Source organism: Ambystoma mexicanum, chromosome 12 (assembly GCF_040938575.1).
Source record: "Ambystoma mexicanum isolate Mex_15411 chromosome 12, UKY_AmexF1_1, whole genome shotgun sequence".
Taxonomy (NCBI): domain Eukaryota; kingdom Metazoa; phylum Chordata; class Amphibia; order Caudata; family Ambystomatidae; genus Ambystoma; species Ambystoma mexicanum.
This window is the reverse complement of record NC_090936.1, coordinates 746,593,019-746,617,253: the sequence shown is the minus strand read 5'-3', so window position 1 is coordinate 746,617,253 and position 24,235 is coordinate 746,593,019. Positions and strand designations below refer to the sequence as shown.

General features: G+C 42.4%; 2 protein-coding genes across 6 annotated transcripts in view; one reads left to right on the top strand and one right to left on the bottom strand.

Moving 5' to 3' along the window:
• The window catches only part of CRELD2 (cysteine rich with EGF like domains 2), a 272,969-nt gene extending 253,196 nt beyond the window's left edge, over positions 1 to 19,773 (bottom strand). For both annotated transcript variants that reach the window (XM_069629255.1, XM_069629256.1), the window contains exons 1-2: positions 19,372 to 19,773; positions 6,113 to 6,195 (exon numbers count right to left, since the gene is read on the bottom strand). In XM_069629255.1, coding sequence (XP_069485356.1) covers positions 6,113 to 6,195; positions 19,372 to 19,497 — 209 coding nt within the window. In that variant the 5' untranslated portion in view covers positions 19,498 to 19,773. The remainder of the gene's footprint in view (positions 1 to 6,112; positions 6,196 to 19,371) is intronic.
• Positions 19,737 to 24,235, top strand: part of ALG12 (ALG12 alpha-1,6-mannosyltransferase) — a 586,752-nt gene continuing 582,253 nt past the window's right edge. Inside the window, exons 1-2 of one of the 4 annotated variants that reach the window (XM_069629252.1) lie at positions 19,752 to 19,846; positions 20,279 to 20,404. The gene's annotated coding sequence lies outside the window, so the exon portion shown is untranslated. Of the gene's footprint in view, positions 19,847 to 19,906; positions 19,926 to 20,278; positions 20,405 to 24,235 lie in introns of those variants that run through there. The other 3 variants (XM_069629251.1, XM_069629254.1, XM_069629253.1) reach the window with 3 other exon arrangements.

Genomic DNA, 24,235 nt, shown 5'->3' with positions numbered 1-24,235 from the left:
CATTAATTCCATGAATCGACACCTGAGTCTTTTCGGGGAGGAATGGGAACCTTTACTAGCCAAAAATGGGAGGGAGTAGGAGGAGATGATTTAGGGGGATAGGGGTGATTTGATTTCCAGCTGATGCAATATGTGGTGGTCCTAGGGGGTAGCTGAACCACGGAGGGTAATACAACCCAACCTGAGAATATTCGAGGGGAGGAGATTGTTAGACCCAATCTAAGGAAGTTATAGGGAGGATTGGGACAATGGGCAGGTTTAGGGGGCGGGGCGATTGATGTTGTATTGTTGAATTATGGGATTGTTAGGGTGATAGGGCAGAAATCAAAACATTATGCACACAATCTCCTGGTGTAAAGAAAGTAGTATTCATTACCCTACCAATTATCAATGGGTGTGAGCGGAGTGGGGGGGGTTGATAGGGTTTTGGGCAATGAGGAATGAAGTGGGGTGGTGCTTATTGTGTTGGTTTACCTTCTAAAATGCTAATAAAGACCTGTCAAAACTATAAACTTGTACTATTGTATGTAAGAGGTCAAGCTGGTTCAGATAAAACATGCTTAAAACAAATCATCAGCAAGTTCCTCCAACAATAGACAAACAACAAGCTTTCAGCTGTTGTAACTGCCCCCACAGGTTTAGCTGCCTACAACATAGGTGGTGTTACTTTACACCGATTGCTACTCCTTTCAGTAGATTGGACTACTACAAACTTTCAGCAGAAGCTGCTATGGAGCTAGGCAGAGTTTTGAAACAAATGAAAAAGCTCCCAATAGATGAGGGGAGCATGGTCTCCAACTTTTATTGGCTTTGATTCACCTCAGATTGCAAGAGGTCCTCAAAATGGACAGTAAAAAATAAATAAAATAATAAAAAAAAAAAGTTAAGCATCTGAAAAAAGTATTCTTCCTCCAGGCAGTCAGTCCATCTTAACCATAAAGTACAGACTAGTCCATCTTAACCATAAAGTACAGACTCACTAACGGCAACCCTATAAAAAAATATATATCGTCTTTTTTAAATGGGTTGTGCGCGGCTTGGCAAAGCGTTGGAGTATGGGAGGCAGGGCGTAGAGGAGTATGAGAGGCAAAGGGGAAGTCAGATAGCATTCCAGCAGTTTCCTAATTGTTGCTATATGAAAGAGGTGCAACAGGCATTTCTGTTACTCTCTTACAAATAGTGCTAAAGGGTTATTAGAGCCGCTGTTGAAAATGTAAATAGTGCTTTGAGATTCAGTGTGGAGAATATTGTAGAAGCGCTTAGCGAATCAGTCTGTTGCATTTTTAGTAGTGTTTTTATTCAGTCTGGTCATTATAGTTGTAGTTCTTTTTGAATCAGGTCTGGTGGATTCAAAATGTCTCCAAAACAATTGAAGCGCATTGGACAAGTTCATCCGAAAGCAATGAAATACAAATCTTTCCCTACTCAGTCAGCATCAGGTGAAATAACTTTTCCAGAGGATTTTTGCAAGATGGTGCCATCAGTTAAAGAACTGATACATAAAGTATATCAACGAATTACAGAAATCATGAGCAGCTGTGTGACCGAGCCATCCTTACTGCTAAACGGTTTCTGTCAATGAAATGAATAATCAGATTCAGCATATGCTTCCGGGGCACAGTTACTGAGTACAACTCAATCGATGCGGTGGTGGATGCCGACGAAGCCATAAACTATCCAACAGAATTCCTCAACTCACTCAACCCCCCCGGAATGCCACCACGTCACCTTCGACTGAACATTTGGTCACCCATCATGCAGCTTCTTAATATCGACCCACCTGGGCTGTGTAACGACACATGCCTGTGCGTTAAAAAATTGCTGTGCGTTAAATTGCTGCCCAACATAATTGAAGAGACAGTTTTGACTGGGAAGGGAAAAGGAGAAGATGTATTCATCCACTGCAGTCCACTCATTCCGACAGACATGTTGTTTCAAGCGCCTACAATTCCCATTAAGTCTGGCATCTAGTATCATGATGACACAGGGCCAGTCAATCTAGTGCACTGGTATCAATTTGTAATCGCCATGTTTGTCCCATGGGCAGTTCTTTGTCACATGTTCTAGAGTGGGTTCCCTGAATCAGTTGTATATCTTTGCTCCAACTGGAAAAACAAAAAATGTTTATGAACTAGCATTATAATGAACATGTACTTTGTTGACATTAAACTTTAGGCCCATAGTTGTTGGCACCGTCGGCATCATTTCAGCCATCACGCTGCTCAGGAATCACCATGTTGGTCTCACGTACAGTTATACGTTTCAAAATTCGTTTTTAAGAAGAACAAAAAAAATGGTGTTGTAGTCTAAATTTTTAAAATATGAATCGAAAAATTTCGTGAATTTTCTTTTCACCTTTCTTATGGGGCCTTTCCGAAAAGCATAAAGCTACCTTAAGGTATATATTTTTTTTTATTACTTTGTTTATTAAGCTTGACATGACAATAGAAGAGCGAGTAATAAAAGGGGCCTTTACACCGGACTATATTCGAAACACACTCGTAATACAACAATTAATGTCACAGTTCAAGTAGAAACATTGGTAGGAGAAGAAGGTACAATTGATCCATCATCATCATCATCATTATTGGCTGAGATAGAAAAAATGTAAGAGCGAAACAGGAAACAGATATTCCTGGGCTTGGACCACCCAGGCCTCCTCCGTGTCTGAGGCCCAGGTCACGGCTCTGAGCCAATGCAAGTGCGTAGGCGCTCGGGGTCGGAGCCAGCATAACAGTCCCGACCAAGACCAGGAAATTCATGAAAAAGACACTTTAGTGGGGACGGTGTGATCTCGTGATCCAGGACATCGGACATTGTGGAACAGATCTCCACCCAGAATTAAGCCAGGCTAGGGCAGGACCATATTATATGAATATAAGTTGCGTCCTCGGATCCGCACCTGGGGGAGTGATCCGGTGACATGCGGTGTAACCTAATTGGGGTGTAGTGAAATTTGTGTGTAAAATTTTAAATTGAATACGTTTAAAGCAAGAATTAAATGATACACTGAGTATGAGCACACATACGATTCCAGCATTGATCACTAATATAGATCTCCATGTCCTCCGCCCAGGAGCGTTTGATTTTATCAAATGGGTGTGTGGCTCTGGATTGTAGTAAAGTGTACAATCTGGAAACCTTCCCTCGGGAACCATAAGCGTCCAGAATTTCAGCTAATATAGGATCATCTGGGGCTATAGTGGGGAAACTCGGGTAGCTCTCCTTGAGGAGTCGGCGGAGGGCTGAGTATTGAAGCCACATGGATGGTTTCCGCCGCAAGGCTTCAGGTAGGTCTGGCCATTCTATGAAGCTACTTGGTCGAAAACATCCTGAATGGCCTCAAACCCTGCATCCACCCAGCGGCGCACCACTGGAAGGGGAACGCGGGGGGCTCCCGAGAGGAAGTTCCAGAGTGGTAAACTGCTGTGAAAGGGGCGAGAGCCGCTGGACAAGGTCCACACTTTAGACAAAGCTAGTAACGTGGTGCCTACAGGATCCAGGGCTTTACATTTAAGACATGGGGGAGAAAGAACCAAAGAACGAATATCCCGTCCATCCACCGCAAGACCCTCAAGCCTAATATGTGGGGGGGGATTCGTAATGGTAAACAAATGTGATGCTAATTGCACCTGTGCGACCAGCCAATATCTTTCAAAGTTAGGAGCACCGAAGCCGCTGCCATCAGGGGTAGGTTAAGGAAACGATCGAGGAGTTGAGGGAGCACAATCATCTTTAAAATACCGACCTTGCCAGCCAGGGAAATTGGGAGTTTGGCCCAAGCCAGGCATTTCTTGGTAAGCATAGTTTCCTGTTTCGCTCTTACATTTTTTCTATCTCAGCCATGCTTGGTAAGCATAGTTAAGTATTTTTGATAGTTAGCCTCAAACACTAAGTCGGATTGGCGGGCAACCACTGCACTGAGATAGGTGATTGCAGTATGACCCTCATTGAGTGGGAGGTTTACCCTGTTTAAGCAGAACAGATATAATGGCCTTGTGGAGGGAGGGGGGGTGTTGAGTGTACCCACCTCACAGGATTCTTCCCATAGTGTCAGCAATTGGGAGACCAGTCAGGCTTTATATTGTTTATAAAATTCGATTGGGAGGCCATCAGAACCAGGGGCTTTGCCTGAAGTTAGGGAATCGATGGGTTTTGATACTTCTTCAGCCGTAATTGGTATATCAAAACAGCAGCTAGTTTAGTCTGAGAGGAAGACGTAAGCGTCAACCTCAGACGTAGGCATGGTGTCAACATTAGAGTATAAGGATTCATAGAAAGAAAGGAACTCTGCATTAATATCCTGTGCGAGAAGGGCCAATGAGCCGTCGGATTTCTCTATAGCCGGGCTATGGGGAGATCCCGTCTCCTGGCGAAAGAGTCTAGTCTCACACTCGGATGGCTTGTGGCGATCAACCGTACCCATTTCACTAGCCCACTCCTCACTCCTCCTCACCACACGTCGGTCTCTCCAGGAGAGTCTTCCCTTTTTCTTTGTTGTCTTCTCCTTCTATTTGAAGAGATAGGGACGGGCTCGCCCGGAGGCCACTTTGCCAATGAGGCCATTTGCCTGGCAGCGGGGACTCCAGGGAGCCCACCCCAAACCAGGGAAAAGCCTTGCCAAAAGACCCTGGTGAATCCTTGTGATGTAATGATGGTCTTTCCTTTATAGATGTAGACTTCAGGATCCAGCATGCATTTGGGTCGATTGATGCAGATTGGGCTGTAAATAACGGAAGGATTTACACAGAGAGTAGAAGGTGGATCTATTTGTCTCTTGAAAGTAGAGGGAGGGAAACTAACAGGCACAGGCAGCCAGCACAGGCGTCTGCAGGTAGAAGCACCATGCGGCGAGGTACGCAAGAAGAAAGCAGCGTTCTCAACGAGTAAGCAGGAATGCGAGTGGAGGGGGGAAAGAGGAGTACTGTTACCAAGCAGGGAACGGAGAGGGAAAATATAACCCCTAAGAGAACGTGAGCAGGAAGAAAGGGGTACCGCCTGAGAGCAGAAGATAGAAAGAAACAGTATAACTCACGGAGGGCAAGAGAGTAGCACAAGAGCGTTGGTACACACCATCTGGAGAAAGTAAAGTTGCAACTAACCAGTGTTTGGGAATTCTGGGTAATTGTAGTCTGCGAGTAAGAAAGACTAGAATGTACAAAGCATTCCAAAAAGAACCAGAGGTATTAGTCCTTCCTCCATTTTGCCCATCTATCGCAAAGCTTCCATGGGCGATTTATGACAGTACGTTTAGGAACTCGCCCTGCATGGCTAGCTGGGTTTTTAACAATTTGCAAGGCCTGACACTGTCCTGAATTGGCCCCTGAAACTTACTGGCTAACGTTCACAAACATGAGCCAAAAGAAAACATTGCCATTATATCCTAAAATGGTACGTGTTAAATGACTTTAAATGAGTCATTTCACACTTCCCAATGGGTTTAAATAACTGCATATCACATTTGATGGGTATTAAATTATTGTGATTTATGGAATTACACTCATGGGGATTGAAGTAATTTAATTTCCACAAACTACAGTAGGGCTCCATGACTTGAGGATTCAATGTTGTCATCCTAATGCGGAGTATGTATGTTCAGTTGAATATTCTTACTGACCCATAGCTGGTATCAGGGTTTGATGATATACGTGTTTAAAGATGTCCAAGGATGTGGTCTGAGGGTATAGAAAGAAAGTGGTGCACAGCAACTTACTCAAACTTGTTATCTTGTTCTAAAAACAAAAGAACAATAATTCTTCAACAGCAACAGTATGTCGAAGGAGGAGTGACTACCCATGTACCCAAACTACACAGGAAACAGAAGAAAAGAAAAAAAGAGCAGGTTACGTTTTCTGAACATATGAATGGCTTCAACCAATTTTGTGCATGTAAAGAGTTTTGGTTTAGCTGCATGCCAGATAAGTTCAGTTAAGTGTGAAGAGACCAGAGAGTTACTAAGCACATGGAACACCACATAAAGCAAGACAGTGGCCATGCATAATGACCATGTACAATAATCAACATGGTGATTTAGATATTAAAATCATGCCAATTACATGAAGAAGAAAAGCATATCCATTGCTCAAAATGTAAACAACATACAAGAACTTACCTTGTTTCATACTTTGACAAAGTTTTTTCTTCCCAGGCAGTGTTACCACCACCAAAATTCTTTTTTGCTGTATCTTCCAACCCCTGTGGACAAAACATGTAAAATGGCTCATGAGGTCCTAATTATGAAATCCAAGTACAGCTAAATGCCGCCATGAAAGAACTGTAGCAATTTTAAGTCACTAGAAAAAGTTATGCAGTAAAACAAAAATGATCATGGTTGGGGGTTCCTAAAATAGCCATTATGTTGTGCAGAAGCAACAAAAATATTTACTTCGAGGGTAGTTGTGTGGTCTAGCAACAGCGTAAAGAAATCAAGCATAGCCACCATTAGAAACAGGTTTGACATGACATTCCCAAAGACGTGGCTTGGACAGCAATATCAAAATCGAACGATACATAAGAAGTATTCCAAACTAATGGGGCAACAATGAAAGTTAGCTTTTAGCAAGGGCGGGGGGCATATGCGCTTAAGTTAAGACCTCCTACAAAATACATTCATTGCTACTGTGCCATCATCCAAGGAACCATCCACTTTGAGGCGGCACAACCTCTGGTGGGGCTCACCAGACATGGTGGTGATAGGTTGCTGCGCAAGGCCCTCGATCCAGAATATTTACTTTGAACACTATGTGCACAACAAGTGCACTATGCAAGTCTAAATGAAGACCTGGCATCAGAACCTCCACCTTTCAGTACTACAATCACCACAGTAACTGTCTATCTGAAGGCTGGAAACAATCATGTGCATTGTTTTCAGTGCTTCATCTCTCCACAAACAATGATGCCAGTCTTCTCGAAGCTCTGAAACCCGATGCAGTTCTGAGCCTTCCTGATAACGTGATGTTGGATATCATGCAGCCAAAAAATTACTTTAGCCCATTGCTTTAAGCAGTTCCACCGGAAACACCTTAACAGCAAGAAACTTCAGGATGCCTACATGATGGCCATCATACAGTCACAAACAATATCTCCCAAAATGCCACCTATGGCGATACTAGGAATTAGTGGGATTAATCCTAGATGATCATGAGTGTCAAAATGATTTTCAGAACCAGGATGAAGCAGTACCAAACTAAAACCCTTAGATTAGATGCAGGATTTGGAAGCTCCTGCACAGGTTCTCCTGGCTAAACGAGTGCGGATCCAAATGGATGAGTGCCGAGTTTAGAATAGGTGTTCCCTTTTCTTCAGCCTTCACAATCCCAGAGCTTATGAAAGGTGTAAAAGTCCCACACTATGTCATGGTGACAAAGCACATTGTGATTGGTGGAATCATCCCATTGGTTTGCTTAACAGGCTGACCTTCGAAGGGAATACACCCCTTAACTTGGATGGGTTGAACATATTTCTGCACACAGCACAGATTCATTCAATAACTCTTATCTTATCATAGCATTGTGACAAATTGGCAAAATGTGGATATCTGGGTTACAACACAGACACCCAACATGAGTATGTGTGATGCAATTTGTACTAATATTTATAATATTAATTATTGATCACAATATATTTGGTCTCTTTTTGTGGAGGAGAATCTCACAATTTTAAAACACCATTTCTTTCGATTCCAAAATGGTTGAGATTTAATAGCTAAAATAGTTTATTTGTGCATCAATGTGCGGATGCAAATGGTCCATTTTGTTTCTGGTTTGTCAACAATGGAACCATGTGAGCATCAATGTGCAGATGCAAATGGTGCATTTTGTTTCTGGTTTGTCAACAATGGAACCATGTGAGCATCAATGTGCGGATGCAAATGGTCCATTTCGTTTCTGGTTTGTCAGCAAAGGAACCATGTGAGCAGTTCACAGAGGCCCGGTTGTGAAACCTTCAGTCAATGATTGATAGGCATAGGGGAAAGGCCTCTTGTTTGAGATCAAAGACTGTAGATTTTATTATCAGGCTTATGTCAAGAGGCAAAAATGTTTAAACTCATTTTGGCTTTGAAGCAATGTACCTATATCTCTTCAGAGGACTGCAGATTTAGCTCTGCTTGAATGGAAAGATGTCATTTTCTAAGAATATTTCTCTTGAGAGGAGCCCGTGGGGGAGGGTATCCCATTACTCAGAGGCCCTGAACAAGTGGGGCTTTGTTAGGAAATTTAATTGGTTTCTTTGATAGCTAATAAACTGGGTATGTTATTAACAGATGGCGAAGCTAATCTTCAGCGATTTCAACTCTACTCCCACCAATGTGTGCAGGGCTAAACAGAGGTAAGCGTGTTACAAGATTCCCAGGAAGTATCAGCAAAGCTAACCTTGCAAGAGCCATATTAGAACCCAATTTGACCATGTAGATTTAAACACTAATGTTCTCAATGTTTTACAGTCTCACATATAACTATAACACTGAGTAGTTACACCTGGCTTCTATTTGCATTTATAAGTGCGTCACAGTATTTTCTGTCATATTATTTTGCTTAATGTTGGAGAAATAAAAACATGGCATTTTGGTTAATGAAATTACAGGTTACTCCATTAGGCTCTTTTTAAAATGTTTGACAAGGTTTTCTGAATAATGTGATTCAGCTTTCTCACACCCAGCTTCTCATTAGTTGAAGGGAATGTTTTTTATTGTTGGTTAGACACAATGCAGAGTTGCCTTTCACAGCCCCCACGTTTCATTTTTGTACAGTTCTGTAGTACACATTGTTAAAATGTAGTACGGAACTTTATTGTAGATGAAAGTAGCATGTTTTAATTTGCAAAGTGCTTTCTTCATTTCTTGCTGTGAATTACAAATGTTACCCACAACCCAATCCTTTGGCATGAGGTACATTTGTCGCCTACGTAGTTCTAATATTAATTCAACATTTATGGGAAAACAAACAAAATCAGGGTTATTTATATGGTGTTGTCGCACATGCGAGAAGGTATCTACCTGAATTTTACAGGAGTACCTTTTCCTGGTAAAACACAACATACATGAATGAAGCAAGGTACCATTCCGTCATTTGTTGCTTTAGAGTCTGCGGGCTCCATGATTCTTATACACTAACAAAAACTATCCCAGATTCCACAGTCATGACACAGCGTGCTATGGCATACTGCACAGTTGAGTGCAAAGTCATGTGCTGTGGTAGCAAACTAATGTGTGGTGGACAAAAACACTTGACCAAAACTAGGAATGTGTGTGATGTCAGCAACCTATGCTGGGTTACAAAGGCTTTGCAACTCTAATTTATGGCAACCATATAATTCAACATCTTGTCCCAACTAATAGCGATGTACTACAGTAGCACCCATTCCCTTCCCAATCCCATCAACCACGTTTACTACCTCACCATACCCCCTACACTACCAAAGGTTGTAGCTTGCTAAACACCAACTTATAGTAAAACCCCAACAGGTACTAGAGTCAAAGCACACACATGCAGGCAACAGTAATACCCAGTCAGCCTTGCGCAGTCAATCTAACGGCACTGTCTGCTCCCACTAACCCACCTTCTTTCTGCACGAGCTTGATGCTCCAACTGAGCATCCAGGAGGAAAATGCTGCACTGCAGGAAGACCCAAAAATGTAACATGTTCGAAATTGAGGGTAGTGATCTAGCTCCTGCTTATAGCATAGTACAGCCTCGTTAGCTTGACGCCAACATCAAGCAGGAGCTACCTTAAACTCCCCAGGCCAACTGATGCCGAACAAACACACCTATGTGAATTTAACTCAAACATTAGGACACAGACATACAACATTAATGCTTAAAGGGTAATAAATAATGGCAATATCATATGTTTGTACTTTATGTGGAAGTTAGATACGCAAATTGCTATGTACTTGCTCCTGGTCACTGGTTAATGCGAGATACCCAGGAGCAGTGTTTAGCTCCTGCTTATTCAATCCTTGTTTCCAGCTCTGGTGAAAAATCTCTCGAGCATTTTACCAGGCATAATGGGATTTGAGTCTGTTTAAAAAGGCGGAGGATCTCTAAAATATGTGTCTTGAGACAGAGTGTACACAATATTATTGTTTGACTGCACACCTAATATGTTAAGGGTTGTATGTGATAATCGCTGGAAATAACAGAGGGTGACCCGATATTTTTTTTAAAGGACCTAATCTCCCACCCCAACAATTTTGTAGGGCTGGTGCGATTATATAAACAATCTCCAGTCCTAGAATATTTGGGGAAGTGTTGGATTGAGTCATTCTCTAGGTTATTTACAGCGATTGTCTCACTGGATACCATATGTTAATTATGTTTTTAAACTTTTGAACTATGATTGTGCTGCACAAGGTGTACTCCCACTAAAACAATGCAAATTTGTTTTAAATGTACTTAGTGATTAGCTCAAAAGAACTTTTCAAGACTAAACAAAGTACAGTTAACTTACACCCAACCATAAATAGAAAAATCCATCATTAGCTAAAATCAAAGATTACATAAAAGGTGCAATTTTCACATAATTAAAAAAAAAAATTACATTATGCAAAGCAATCACCATCTACTCCCGGAGCTCAAATGAATTGCACACCGTCATCAAAATAGCATTAAATAGACAATCACACTTGTCCCAGGAATACCTCAGTAAGAGAGTGTAATGCTGCAAAGCACCAGCCATTCGACCTAGCAAGGAAGAGGTTTTACCATACATTGAAACTTGATAATTCCCCTAAATACTGAATGAGATGACTAAAATAAACGATGATTGAACAGTGCGTCGCATTCTAGAACCAGGTGTAAAATAGGCTCGATATGTTTGCCATGTCAGTGCAACAATGACAAATTATCAGTTCTCTTAATTATTTGTGAACCTCTTCGATTGTTAAAATCCAGTCCATATGCCAGAGCTTTCTTTTAGACTTTAGGCGAGTTTCCATCACCATCTCCAAAGATGCACCATACTGCATCATGAATGCTTCACATCTGGTTAGCTAGTTATTAAAATACTGTTCTTTCTAGCTTTGATCTACTTTAGCTGCCAACAAACTCAGATTCCTCAGCTGCCACAATTTTTGCTGAAATGAATGAAGATTTTACAAACTAAGCTATTGCAAATAGAGCGCAACCACAGTTTATAATTGCTGTACGGGTACACCCTTTGGAAAATGTTCCAGATGGGGCCTTCCAAGAGGGGCAATCCATACCAGCCGTTAATAAAAAAGTCTCTACAGCATAGATGATCAATGGCGCCAATGTTTTATTATAGAACCATCACCAAGAGAAATTAGAAGTTTCTACATTTCTTATTAATCTTTTGCTTCCTGGTTGAAAAAGAGAAAACTTGGGTTTTACTAGTATTAATTATTATTTTTTAGACATATTTTTATTAGGATTTAAAGAAAGCAACATTAACCTCCCACCTCCAAATCACTTACTCCCCCCCCCCACCCAGCAGAAGCAATGATCTCGTTTTCCTTCCACATCTCTGGTAGACTATGGGATTACATACACTTATATAAATGTCCAATATTCTCAAATTGTGTGGGCACCACTGGCGTATATAGTCCCCTTTAAGGAAGTCCAAAACCACTGCCCAATCTTGCTGAAATTTCCTGACTTCCCCCTGGCAGATTATGACAACCAATCCTTTTGTCGTTGGCGGGCTTCTTTGTTTCCAAAGGTTTGCGATAACCAGCCATGCCACTATTATCATCAACATAAAAGCTTTGCCATGCACCCTAGACGGTAGGTGGACTCCCGGATCGAATAGACCACCCATCCATTCCCTCGGTGTCAGAACTGCATCAAGAGCTACCATTCTTAGTCTGGGCTGTGACCTCCTCCCAGAGTTCCCCCATAGCCGGGCACTCTCAGCAGATGCGTTTCCAATCCCATCTCATGCCGCATTCCCTCCAACACTTCTCCGGGGATGCCAGGTATATTTGATGAAACCTTTCTGGAGTATAGTGCCACTGAACCATTATTTTATACCAGGCTCCTCTAACCTGGAGACAGTGCAATACTCACAGAGCAAAGTATAGGGTGTCCTCTTTTTTTTTAGGGGCTCGTTTGGGGAGGACTGTAAAGCATTTAAAGAAACAGGGGGAACCCAGCAAGCTACATATTAATGTCGCACTGAAGGTGGTTCAAAACTCAAATTGGGTGAATATAAACTATCATCTTTTTAAACAAATATCAAAAGATGAAAAAAGGTCAGAATTACAAAAATATATCTAATTTAATTTCATCACACATGATAAAAATTGGACATCAGAGGTCCCGTTTATAAAGGACATATAACAACATAAAACATAATTGGACACAGAACAAATGCTTACCGCCAATACCGAGTTACTTTGCAATCCTTAACTGAAAATATAACGGACGAAAAATACCCGGGCCAGTTGAAAAGACGTGCTCTCCCAGGTAAACAATTATTAGCAGGGTGATTTTTATGACATATGCGTCATACAGAGTCAGCGAGTGAACGTTATTTTTATCTTATTTCACAGCTGCTGGTGTCTCCAATACCTGGTATTTACTACTGCAAAATACTTTAAAGGTACCTGTTTTTGTTCTGGTCCCGGTTGCGCTATTAAGTAGTGATATCGTGCACAACTGTCTCCTCCCCTCTCCTGCCCCCCCTCCCAATATTTAAGGGTCCATGCAACCTGTTGAAATGAGTAAACATTGCTGCATATGCTTTGTACAAGAATGATGCAAGAGTTATGAACTATATAAAGTGATCCGATTAAGCTGCATTGCTAAATGGGAAATAATTTAGCCCCATTTCTTTTTCGTCTTTTGAAAATGAAAGAAATCTGATGCGCACCCAGATCTGTTCCTAGGGTGTTTGGGGTTTCTTTATTCACTGTGTGATGTGATGAAATCAACAAAGTGTGTACCTAGGTCAGTAACATATGTATAATGTGGTTTATTGTAGATACGCTGGTAAAGAATGAAATAAGTCTCCTAATACAACATCTGAAATACCCTCCCGTTTGGGTTGAATGTGTCCTGATGAAAGTCTTAATCAGGTGAATATACGTCTGGTCAATCATCCGACACCATTGAAACGGTTGTCTAAATATTTAAGGCTGGAAACAGACTCGTCTCTGTCGACACAACAAAAATGGGGACCTCTTCTAAAAACACTCATGTACTGTAATGTCTGAAGTCAACCATCACTTACTAACATCACTACAGCTTTGGTGCATATTACTGATTCACCAACACGCAAATGAGTGCACCAATGTTATAGAACCAGCATTTGTTCTGTGTCCAACTACGTTTTATGTTGTTATACGTCCTTTATAAACGGGGCCTATGATGTCCAATTTTTATCATGTGTGAAATAAAATCTGACATATTTTTGTAATTCCGACCTTTTTTCATCTTTTGATATTTGTTTAAAAAGACGATCATTTATATTCACCCAATGTGAGTTTTTAACCCCCCACCTTCAGTGCGACATTAATAGGTAGCTCGCTGGGTACCCCCTGTTTCTTTAAATCCTCTAACCTGGATCAACCTCGTCAATTTAGGAATGTTTGCCCACAAAGTGTCTTTTCCCTTCTATGCATATATCCACATGTTTGGTCCGACTCCCCTTCCATCAGAATCAAATACAGCTTTGACACCAGCTGTTTATTGCCAGTATGTGTAGTAATACATTTTTCAAACACGGAATTCTCTCCCTGCATGCAGCCACCCCCCCCCCCTGAGGTGGCTATCCAAGGTTGCATCTGAAAGTATTCCATTCTGTTTCAGATAGTCCCAAACACTGTTTACAGTCCACAAAAGTGTGAATTTCTGTCCCCTGCACCTTATCCTGCAGTTTTGTACACCCGACCTTCCGCTGAAAGCACCCTGTAGGGTGCCTGTTTGGAATTGCGGGTTCCCAAATAGCAGGGTGAAGGGGGGCCGGTGCGCAGTTAGGCATCCCTTCTCAAGTAGGCCGTCCCATATATCAAACACCACTGCTAAACCCTGACTAATCTGTATGTTCTGGGGTCTACCTCGTCTATGTAGCCAGAAGACCCCCTCCAGGGAGCACCCTGCCACCGTTCTATCCATCCTTGCCCAGGGTTTCGAAAAAGTCTCCAGTGAACCATTCCCTCAGTACTCTCAGCTGTGCAGCCTCGTAATATTTTATAAAGTTTGTGAGTCCCATAACCCCTTTATCTCTGGGAGCCAATAAGGTGCACAATCCTAACCACAGGGTTTTATTTCACCATAAAAATCTCATAACCATCTTATTCAATGTCACGAAAAATGTATGAGTGACAGGTATCGGGAGAGCTTGGAAGTAGTAGAGTACCCTCAGAAGTGTTACCATCTTTATGGTGGCCACTCTTCCCAGCCATGAAATACAAAGTGGGGTCAATTTCCTCAAATCTTCCTTCACTTGTTGAAACAATCTCGGATAGTTGTCATCATGCAGCTGCAATATCACACTAGCTAAATTAACCCCTAGATATCTTATACTACTCTTTGCCAACGCAAATGGAAAGTATAGAGGCAGAGCTTCCGTCCGTGTCTGCAAAAAGCCCCAATACCAACAGCTCTGACTTCCCCCATATTCACCTTGAGGCTTGCCACTAGTTCCATTTCTGTCAATTCCACCACCAGTGCAGGTATTGATGTCTCGGGGTGTGTCAATGTTATTAGCATGTAGTCCGCAAAGGCGGCAATCTTATGCTCCTCCCCCCAAAGGGGATGCCCCGTATCACTGACCGCTGTCTAAGTTTGACCAGGAGTGGCTCTAAATATATTGCGTAAAGCAGTGGCGACAGGGGACATTTCTGCCTTGTACGCCAACCTATTTCTATTCTACAGGACAATTGTCTATTAATCAAGAAGCGCATCATGGGGGCCTTAACATTTGCCTGTACCATCTGTATGAACTTGGCCCCCATCCCCATACGCTCCATAGTAGTAAAAAAAACAAAAAAAAAAAAAAAGACCACTCTACCCGATCAAAAACCTTTTCAGCGCCTAGCGACACCAATACCGATGGGATCTGCTTTGAATTAACCGTTTCTATCAAATGAATAACTCAATTTGTGTTATCGCAGGCCTGTCTCCCCAAATTGAACCCCGATTGGTCTATGTCAATTAAAATTCGGAAGAAGAGATGCCAATCTTGCCAGCAACACACCAGCCTATACCTTTGCGTCTATATACATCAACGCAATAGGTCAATACGACCCACATTTGGTCAAATTCTTGCCCGGTTTCCGAACACCACCCCTTTCACCTCTGTCATAGTCGTTGTTAACTCTCCTTTAGCCACAATTGAGTAAATAGCCCCACCAGCATTGAGTTCAATTTGAGGATGGGATAATCTCTGGTGATCAGAGAATATTACCCGATGAGGTTATTGCCAACAGGTTTCAACCTACATGTAGCGAAGGACGTGTCATCAGTTGGAATGGTCAGGATAGCAGTATGGACAACACATGCACCATGAGGAAAAGACCAGTGAAATGTAATGATTACGAAATATATAAATGATGTTTTTCTTACTGCTTCATGAGTAAGACATGTGCATGTTACATCTCTCTAATATATTAATGTTTAGGTCAGATGTTCATGTTACCGTTCCAATACCTCATGCACCCAAGCTCATTTTTTGACTGACATTTTTCTCCATAAAACGGTCTATGTATAAATTTGTTTATAAGCTATCCATAAGGGGGATCGTATGTAGTATACTTCGGTGTGCGAGATGACTCACGCCTAGCTTCCCCGTGCAAGTCATCCTTGTGCACTGAAGCAGCGACGTCACATTAAAATTACAGTTCAACTGTCATATTCTTGCTGGCACCGGCTGTCGATGGGGTTTTCCTTATCGCAGACTTAACCAAATAAACTTCAATATGGATTAAACTATACCGGTCTCCTCTGTTATTTCAGTGAGGTACTTGTTGGTGAGAGAAAGTGGTATTCTTTATTGAATGTGTGTGCAAATAGTGAGAGTAGTAATGGGAAGATAGGAGTGGGAGGAGAGTGACTGAGTAGTAGTAGAGTGAAGAGGTGAGAATAGTACTGAAGAAGTAGTAGCGCAAAGAGAGAGATATTTTAGGACCTAAATTGATGGAGGGGTTTATAAATTTCACGGTTGGCGGTGATAGTTAAAATGAAAACACTAACCGGGTTACACCTTTTTCAGGCATCCCTCCCCATCCCAGTATCAACCTCAATTCTCAGGATTATAGAATGACTGAGATTTACTTGGAAGTGAGAAAACCTAAAAACACAAGGCACATTTTGTTTCAGCCCAAACAGAAGAGAGGGATACCCCACATATTAAAAAATATGTGTAAGCAGCGCAAAATCAGTGCAATGGTCGAATGAGGCAAGGTAGACTGTGGCAAACACTGGGTTGCAACAGAACATGCAGTGGCAGGGGAGTATTTATGGAAGCAACCATGGTGGCTTAGGGGAGATTTCAAGGATCACTTTAAAGAACTGACCTTCAGAAGTGTCACTTGAGAGTTACATAGAAACATGAAGGGTCTGATTCTCAAACGACCCAATTACATGTGTGAGTAGATCATCCAGTCCTGGTTTAACATTTGCATTTTCGAATGTGCAGCTTTGCGCCCTGCCCTCTGCCCCCCAACTCCCCTCCAACATGCCCATTTAAGGAGAATTTTCATGTCTGTGCTAATTCCCTTCAACCTTAGAAACACCTAGCGCTTTCAGGGCTTGTTTTTCCTCCTGAGCGAGCAGGACCTTTTTCTCACTGCCTCATGTGTTTTTCCTGACTGAGATTTTTGTGTTTTACTGTTTATGGGAGTCTGACAAACTCCATAGACATGCACTTTTTGTATAGTGACATAAAACACCTTAGGTGCAGTGTCACTGAAAAGTCCCTTGGACTTTTCTGAATGTTTAAAGACATATTCTTGGGTGAACTACCGTTCCCAAGAATAGCAGTATGATCCCAGTCTTACTTTTCTCTTTTGTGGGACCAGCACACACCACCCTATTTGGAGTTCTGGGGGGCTACTTCGCAATTCCTATTCCACTTCTCACTTAACATTTTTTGTTACACTAGCTTACTTTAAATGGCTGGTTGAAGTGGTTTAATTTTACTACCAGTGTGCATCTTTACCAAAGGCTGAACACTCAGCGAAGGTACAGCACACATGGGTGTCCATTTATTCAAAATGGCCCGTCTTCTTTTTTCGCCATTTTCTGTTTGTTAGCTACTTTTGGGCTTTTACTCTGTTAGTTCAAACTGGTTTGAGTCCTTTGTGTGTTTTGCCTTTGGCAGGCCTGCCCAGGCTCCAGTGTGTCTGGAAAGGCAGGAAGTGAGGGAGGCCCCGAAACTTCCCTGTCCTTTGTATCTAGGTATGCCGGAATGAAACCAGTATTCACTGGCCGGGTGGCTGTCCTTACCCTGCTGCGTGATAGCATAGGCTCTGAATGAATGCGGAATCGCATAAAAAGTGAGATTTTTGGGACTAGAGGCAGAGTCGACCACTGGAGAGGAACAACCGAAGAAGACGACATGACAAGACGCCAGCAGCACCCTCTTGGAACGCAAAGTGCCCGGTGAAGCCCTGCAGCTCTGCTGACCCTGTTTTTATATCGACTGGGAAGACCAGTGTGGGGTGACTTCCTTCCTTGGGCTGGTGGGACCAACTAGCCTCAAGCCAATCTTCCATCTGGTGCAAACCCCGACTTGCTGTGCCTCACCAGAGAGGCAGAAGATCAATGCCTGGGGTCCTGTGACCATTGACGAGTGCATCATCTTGTGAAGTCGGAATCCAGCCAAATCTTCATGGGCATTCCCGAGGACCCTACAGAGACAGGAAATATTGATCCAGAGTCCCCTCACCCGACTCCAGGACCGAGGGAGCAAGCTTCTTCCAACCAGAGATATTCGTTCTTCATTGATGCAGAGAAAAAGGCACCAAAACACTGAAGTGCCGCTGAAACAAAGGAAATCTGTAGCTGAGGAGCCCGCCAGACGTCCTCCCTTTCGTCACCACGACCAAGGTCTAGGAACAAGGGTCTGCCAAGTGTAGCAAAGAGTAATCCAGCTGGAACATTTTTCTTCGAATCAAAAAGGTACTGTAGCGCTTGGAGTGTTCACCCTTTAGCCATATGTAGTGCTTCCTATCCTGCAAAGTGCTTTTGTTCCACATTAGAGTTGATACTAACTCACCTGCACTGGCCTAACAGCTTGTGCTCTCTAGAAAGTAGCTGACTTGGGTTACTGCAATTTCTTATGAACTTACTAACTTTGTCGGGACTTTATCTAAGAAGAAGTGAGTCAGAACTATGGACTTTGTCTGTCCTAGCTCCCTAAAGGCACTCCTCTGGACCTACTGAATTTGGCAATATGTGTTGCCTCATGGGTTATAATTGTGATTACTATTATTGCTGGGATAAAAGTTTACCTGCCTCTCTTTAGATTTTAATTGTTTTACAAACTATTGAAAGTATGTTCTCAGTCGTATTCTAACCTTTCCTTCCTTTACAAACTCAATAACTGAAAAAAAGTGCAATAATGACCTTAACTGAAGTCATATCCGTGTGCTAGAAAATGTGTTAGCAAAAAAAGTATGAGCCAACTGTTGTCATTTACAAACTGAATGCAAATTTTGATTGAAAGTTACTAGTAGATTAAGCATTCTTTAAAAAGCTTTTTTATACCTTGTGTATATTATAAATAAACATCTATATATAACTTTAAGTGTGTGTTACTTGTCTACTTTTACTTACTGATTTAAATTATACAGATCTACAGCTCACATTACCCCTCTTAAGATAGCCTGGCTGCTCAGTCACACTACCAACGTGTGTAGTGCAGGCCTATATTAATACCAAGCAGTTAAGTCTTGTGTAGTCCTCATCAGTTGGACTGCACCAATTCTTACCGAACACCCACCAACCCCCAAACATTAAATGCGGGACTAGAAACCTCAAAATGCAGTCACACATAAGGACTAGATAGATGCGTATTCTCAAATATGACTAACTATTAAGGATCCGAGTAAAATGGGTCACAAAGCAATGTGTGCAACAAATGGATATTTAATGGTGCATTTAAAAGGGTGCCGTTATGTGAGGTACATCCCAGAAACAGCGATGGGCTGTTTTAGGGAGAGCCTTCAGAAGTGTTCTTTCCCCCAAAAACGAATATGACCAGGATAAAACCAATTGTTCAATTGAGCTATCCGGAATTCAAAACGGGGTTGCACTAGTGATTATTGTGGCTAAAGGTACTTTGCAGCACTAAAAAGGCCACTAAAACGTTGCTGGGTAGAGGAGGTGGGTCACTTTTACAGTTAAGCAAAACCTCAAGTAAAATAAAGGTAAACAGGATGGCGACATAAAGCGCCCTGGTTCTCACCTTATGAAATCTCTGCACCAGTTTCTTACAGGTCTCGCAGGGTTGCTTTGTGCTTTCGGGGCGGCTGAGGATGGAGTGAAGGGACAGAAGGAGCCACAGGGCCAGGGAGAGAGAGACTCGGCTCATCTTGTAGACCTGGAGCCTGGCGGGTCCTGGAAGCTGCGCTTGCTGCCTCTGCCGCCGGCAATCAGAAAGCACTTCAGAGTCATTCAAACACCGAGTCTCCTCCAGTTCTAGCACGCTTCCGCCTCCCGGACCCGCCTATAGACGCGCAACGATACGATTGGTGGTCTAACGTTGTAATTCTTCATTGGAGCCAATGCAGGCGAGCCACGACCAGGGCCAATCCAAAACCCACGTCCCCGGCAGGAGGTGCTCGGTGGAGCTGCTGGTGCTGCCGCTTCCTTCACGTCCTGCCCCTTGTGACGTCCCAGCGGCGCCAGCGACGGAAGCCGTAAAGACCAAGAAGTGCCCGGTATGTTCTGAGAATGTAAAACGCGCGGCGTTCCATCAACCTGTATTCCTTATCCTGAATCCTGCCAGAGCAACTAAGGGTTCGCGCATTTTGTGTCCTTGTTCGTGCAAGAGCTGATGCAATAGCGTCTCCTCAGAGTTGCTCATTTTTCACGTTCCCACCTGCGATTTAAACACCCGTGTTCGTGACAAAATGCCAGCCCTCCCGATTTTTTCATCAGATATGTTTCCCACTTTTACGTTCTCCCACCTAAAACAATTCTAACCCCAAAGTGATGTTATGGGGAAAATGTAAATTCTCCTGCTTCTGTCTCCCATCCAGGTGCTGCTAAATGTTGGCATGTATGCGCGTGTCCTTGTCACTTTTTCAACAGCTTGAATGTAACATTGCTAATTCCTGAAACAACATTTTTTTTGTATGCTTTTGTTTTAGGGCTGAAGATGTAAGTGAGAGTGAAGCGAAACAAACATGCCAACATTTAAGATCACTCAAAGGGAGGTTTTTATATGGAACTTGGGAGAATTCAATTTGCCATCTGACTTGGAATGGGTTATCGAAGTAAGGAAATAAGTAACTGAAAAGCCTTATAAGAAATGGATTAATCGGGTTCCATTCATTGGACATCCACCCTCCAACTTCCCTGTGTTCCGACACCTATCCTATCTCTTCCAATTAACCTTTCCCGGCCCTCATCCTCACAATGGGCACCTTTGTACCCGCCTGAGTCCTTCTGTCTTCAGTTCCTTACAAGTAGTCACATGGTGCTCTCCTCCTGGCTAACAGTTTCAGTTTGACAATTCAAGGTGTCTACCCCCTCAGGTGATGGGTGTCGAGCCACCGCCTCCTTCCGCTGGGAACTACTGTTCCATGGCCAGATCCAAAGATGGCAACTGTATGGTCTTCAACGTTTGCACTCGAGTCTCCCAAGGCGCTGTCTCGGTAATCCCTACAGCGCATGCCCGCCAGAGAGCCCTCAAGTGCAAGCATTGCCCAAAGTTCATAAATGGAGATTACCCTAACAAATGTCAGCTGTGATTTAAAGGAAAATCATAAACACTGTGGCTCATGTGATGGCTGTAGTGTTGAATTTTCTAGGACTGATGGCACACCCCATTATAACATCCTGCTAAAATCAGTTGGGTCATGCTATTCTTTAGTATTTGCAGTGGTCTCTAGTTGAATCAAGGCGAGCTGAAGGTGGTTGCTGGGCATATGTTTCTGTTTCGCCAGTCTGCATTTGACCATTAAGAGACACTCTGTAGAGGCAGATACTTGCATGCTATTGAAAATTTCATCCATTTGATTAGCAAATTAACTGCAAAAAGAGGACTATTGTGTCATCTTCTTGGATATGGAGCACTCCTCCCTGTGTAACATGCTGCAGAAATGTTGTTCTTTTGGTTACTGCCATTGTATGTTGGTCAGGGTGATGTGGGGCGTCTTCTAGGCTGGATGGTTAGTCACAAATGTGTGTGGATTTACGCTGTCTTCCTTTGACAAGCAAGAGACACTGTGCCTGTTGGGGGCATTTATTAACATACCACCGATGTTTGCATACCTTTTGGCAAATTCATTTTAGGGTAAAATGTGGACTGTTGGCACGTCAACTAAGACTTCAACAGCCAACAATGGTGGACATCCTGCTTAATTAATTTAGCACGTGCTATTATGTAGAGTGGTACATTGACTAAGTTATTAAAAATCTGTTTGGAGTTATGGTGGTAGATTCGATATGAGATGCCATTTGCAAAGCTGCATAGGGTTCTGCATGTGCATATTATTACATGGTACAGAGGAATGTCAATCAAAATCGACTTCATTTTGGCTAAAAGCCCATCAAAGCGTACACTGCATATAAAACCATTTGTGGTAAAATAACAAACAGTGTTATGCAAACATAGTAGTTGCAATCAAAGTACATTTATCATCACCTATAAGAACACGTAAACTTGACAATGTGTACATTGTCTCTTGTGTTTGTATACCTAGAATCGCCATGCAAGTACATTAGTAATATTAGGAATATTTCATTCTATGAGCACATTCTATCATTAAAGCATTGTTTACTGTATCAAATGCACAAATCGAATCATCAGGTTTAAGGAACTACAGGCTTCATATCTCATCCTAATGCCAAATGAATTACCTATTGGTAGTCCATTGCATTCTGATATTAGATGTAAATGGACATTTGAATCGCACATGGCCTTCATTTTCAACCCAGATTTCACAATAGGGGCATTTTGAGGATCATTGCGATCCCAATGACTGGTAAACATTGCAGTTGGCAATAGGCCCATACGTAACTTCACAAAAACTATTTAACGGAATTTCTTGCATGGGAAGTCAATGTACCTTTTAGGACCCAACGTGTGTTTGGTTGCCAGATAGTTTGAGGCCAAATGGTGATGCACACAATATTGCAATTGGTCCTTCAGTGCCTTCTCTTTACAAAAAGCAATTAACATAGCTTTTGGTTTGCATATTTACAGTGATGGCCCCAAAAGGACAGGCTGCCCAAGGTAGTAAACATTTTTTTGACATACTTAATCCATGCTAAGGATATACCTCCTTGGTTTTCAAGAATGTCACTGAGCCCCATATAAAAGGAATACAACTGATAGTCATTCCACAGTCTTGCCCATTACAGTATGGCCTGGATCACAAACGTGTACTTGAATCCTAGAATTCCCAATTCCAAAGTTAAAGGGATGGAAGGGGTACTATAATAGATGGCCCATGAAATATTTCAAGATAATAATCTCTTATTTGTAAACTAGGGGATTTGCAATTAGCCCCATGTTTCTGCACTATAGGTAGCATCTAGTATAACTCGCACCTTTATATATTTCTAGTTCATTGGATAACGTTTTTCTGCCAGATCGTGCAACGAAGCTAGCAACTGCACAACCGTTACTTGTGGAGGCCTTTTCACACTTATGAACTTGGGACGACCAATTTGATTTATTGTGGAGGCTGTGAGGTTGGCATTATGGAAAGAGACACACAACAGATTGAATATAATGAAAATACTTTTATTAACTTAAATGTCAGGATGGTGTAAGGCCTACCTTTCCCTATGCTAAGGTAGGATTTCCTACCTAACAAAACTAAGGATAGTCTTTGTCAGTAATTTCAACTTAAGTCTCTCTGTGTCCAAAACCTATGCTTGCCCCCACAACTAACATCAAAGCAATGTGTAGCGATACGAACCATAAATTAAACCTATTTGCAGCTGAAGCTTAGTTTTCAGCTTCTTCTCCTCAAATATCCAAACGTTCACCACAATGTTCAAGTCACCTTCTCTTGGTTTGTACAGTTCCACACCTTTTCAAATGCCAGGATACACTTACCCAAGTTCAATGTCAAAAGATGTCACAAAAATAAATATATTGAAGCTTTCTCTTTGAGCTCAGTTTCAACAATTCTTCATAGCTCAGGCTCCCTTCCCCCAAACCTTATATGCATTAATAGTAGTCTTCCTCTTGACACAATAGCAGATTTCCTTGTAGTATATAGGGATTCTCTGGTCTTGGCGCAGTTGTTGGACCACACGATCCACCCATTACAGGTCACACAACCAGGAATCTTGAGTTCCCTTTGAGCAGTTTGAATATTCAATAAACAAGTGGTTTCTCAAAGTTAGCTTGAAAGCCAAACAGTTTCTCAGACTGGATTTCAGCTTTGCAGTTGGGGTTTTTCATTCACTTTTAGTTTCTTTCAGTACATGATGAAACATCAGCTTAATATTAGCATGTTTGCTTTTTCATTCAGTTTCTTATACAAGATTAGAAAATGTGCTGTTTCCATTCAATTCGGTATTCAATATTGGCAGTGTTGCTGTTTACGTTCATTCGGTATTCAATATTAGCAGTTTATGATTTTATGTCCCAGTCACCTTCGCTCCTTCATTTAACTTCACTTGTAATGCCAGTATTTATTCCCTTTGTGCTGTTTGCAACCTGCGTAGCCCGCCCAGAGCGGCACGGTCTCTGGGTCGTTTCCCCAGCATTCACCAGTTGCAAGCGTCTTACTCCAGCCATCCTCTCTGGCCACTGCTTTAGCTTCTGTGAGCCCCGCTCGTGTAGGGACAGGAGTTCGGTCGGCATCAATGAGCTCAGTGCCTCTGCAAGGGTGGGAAGGCGTTCCTGTCGTTTGTGCCTCGCTGCAGCTCCTTTTGCTGCCACTTCATGTGGGAGACTTACCTTCTTCATAAGGGAGGCTTGCCTTAGTTTGGGGATGTTGGGCGGCGTCTCGTCTTGGGTTCCACCACGGCTGCCTCCAGAGTCTCTGGGTTTCACAATCTCCATCCAAGTTCCCCAGGTCTCTCTTTTACTCCTGCATGTCCTGGCCTTTTATACACCTATGGTCCTTCAGTGGGCTGCAGGT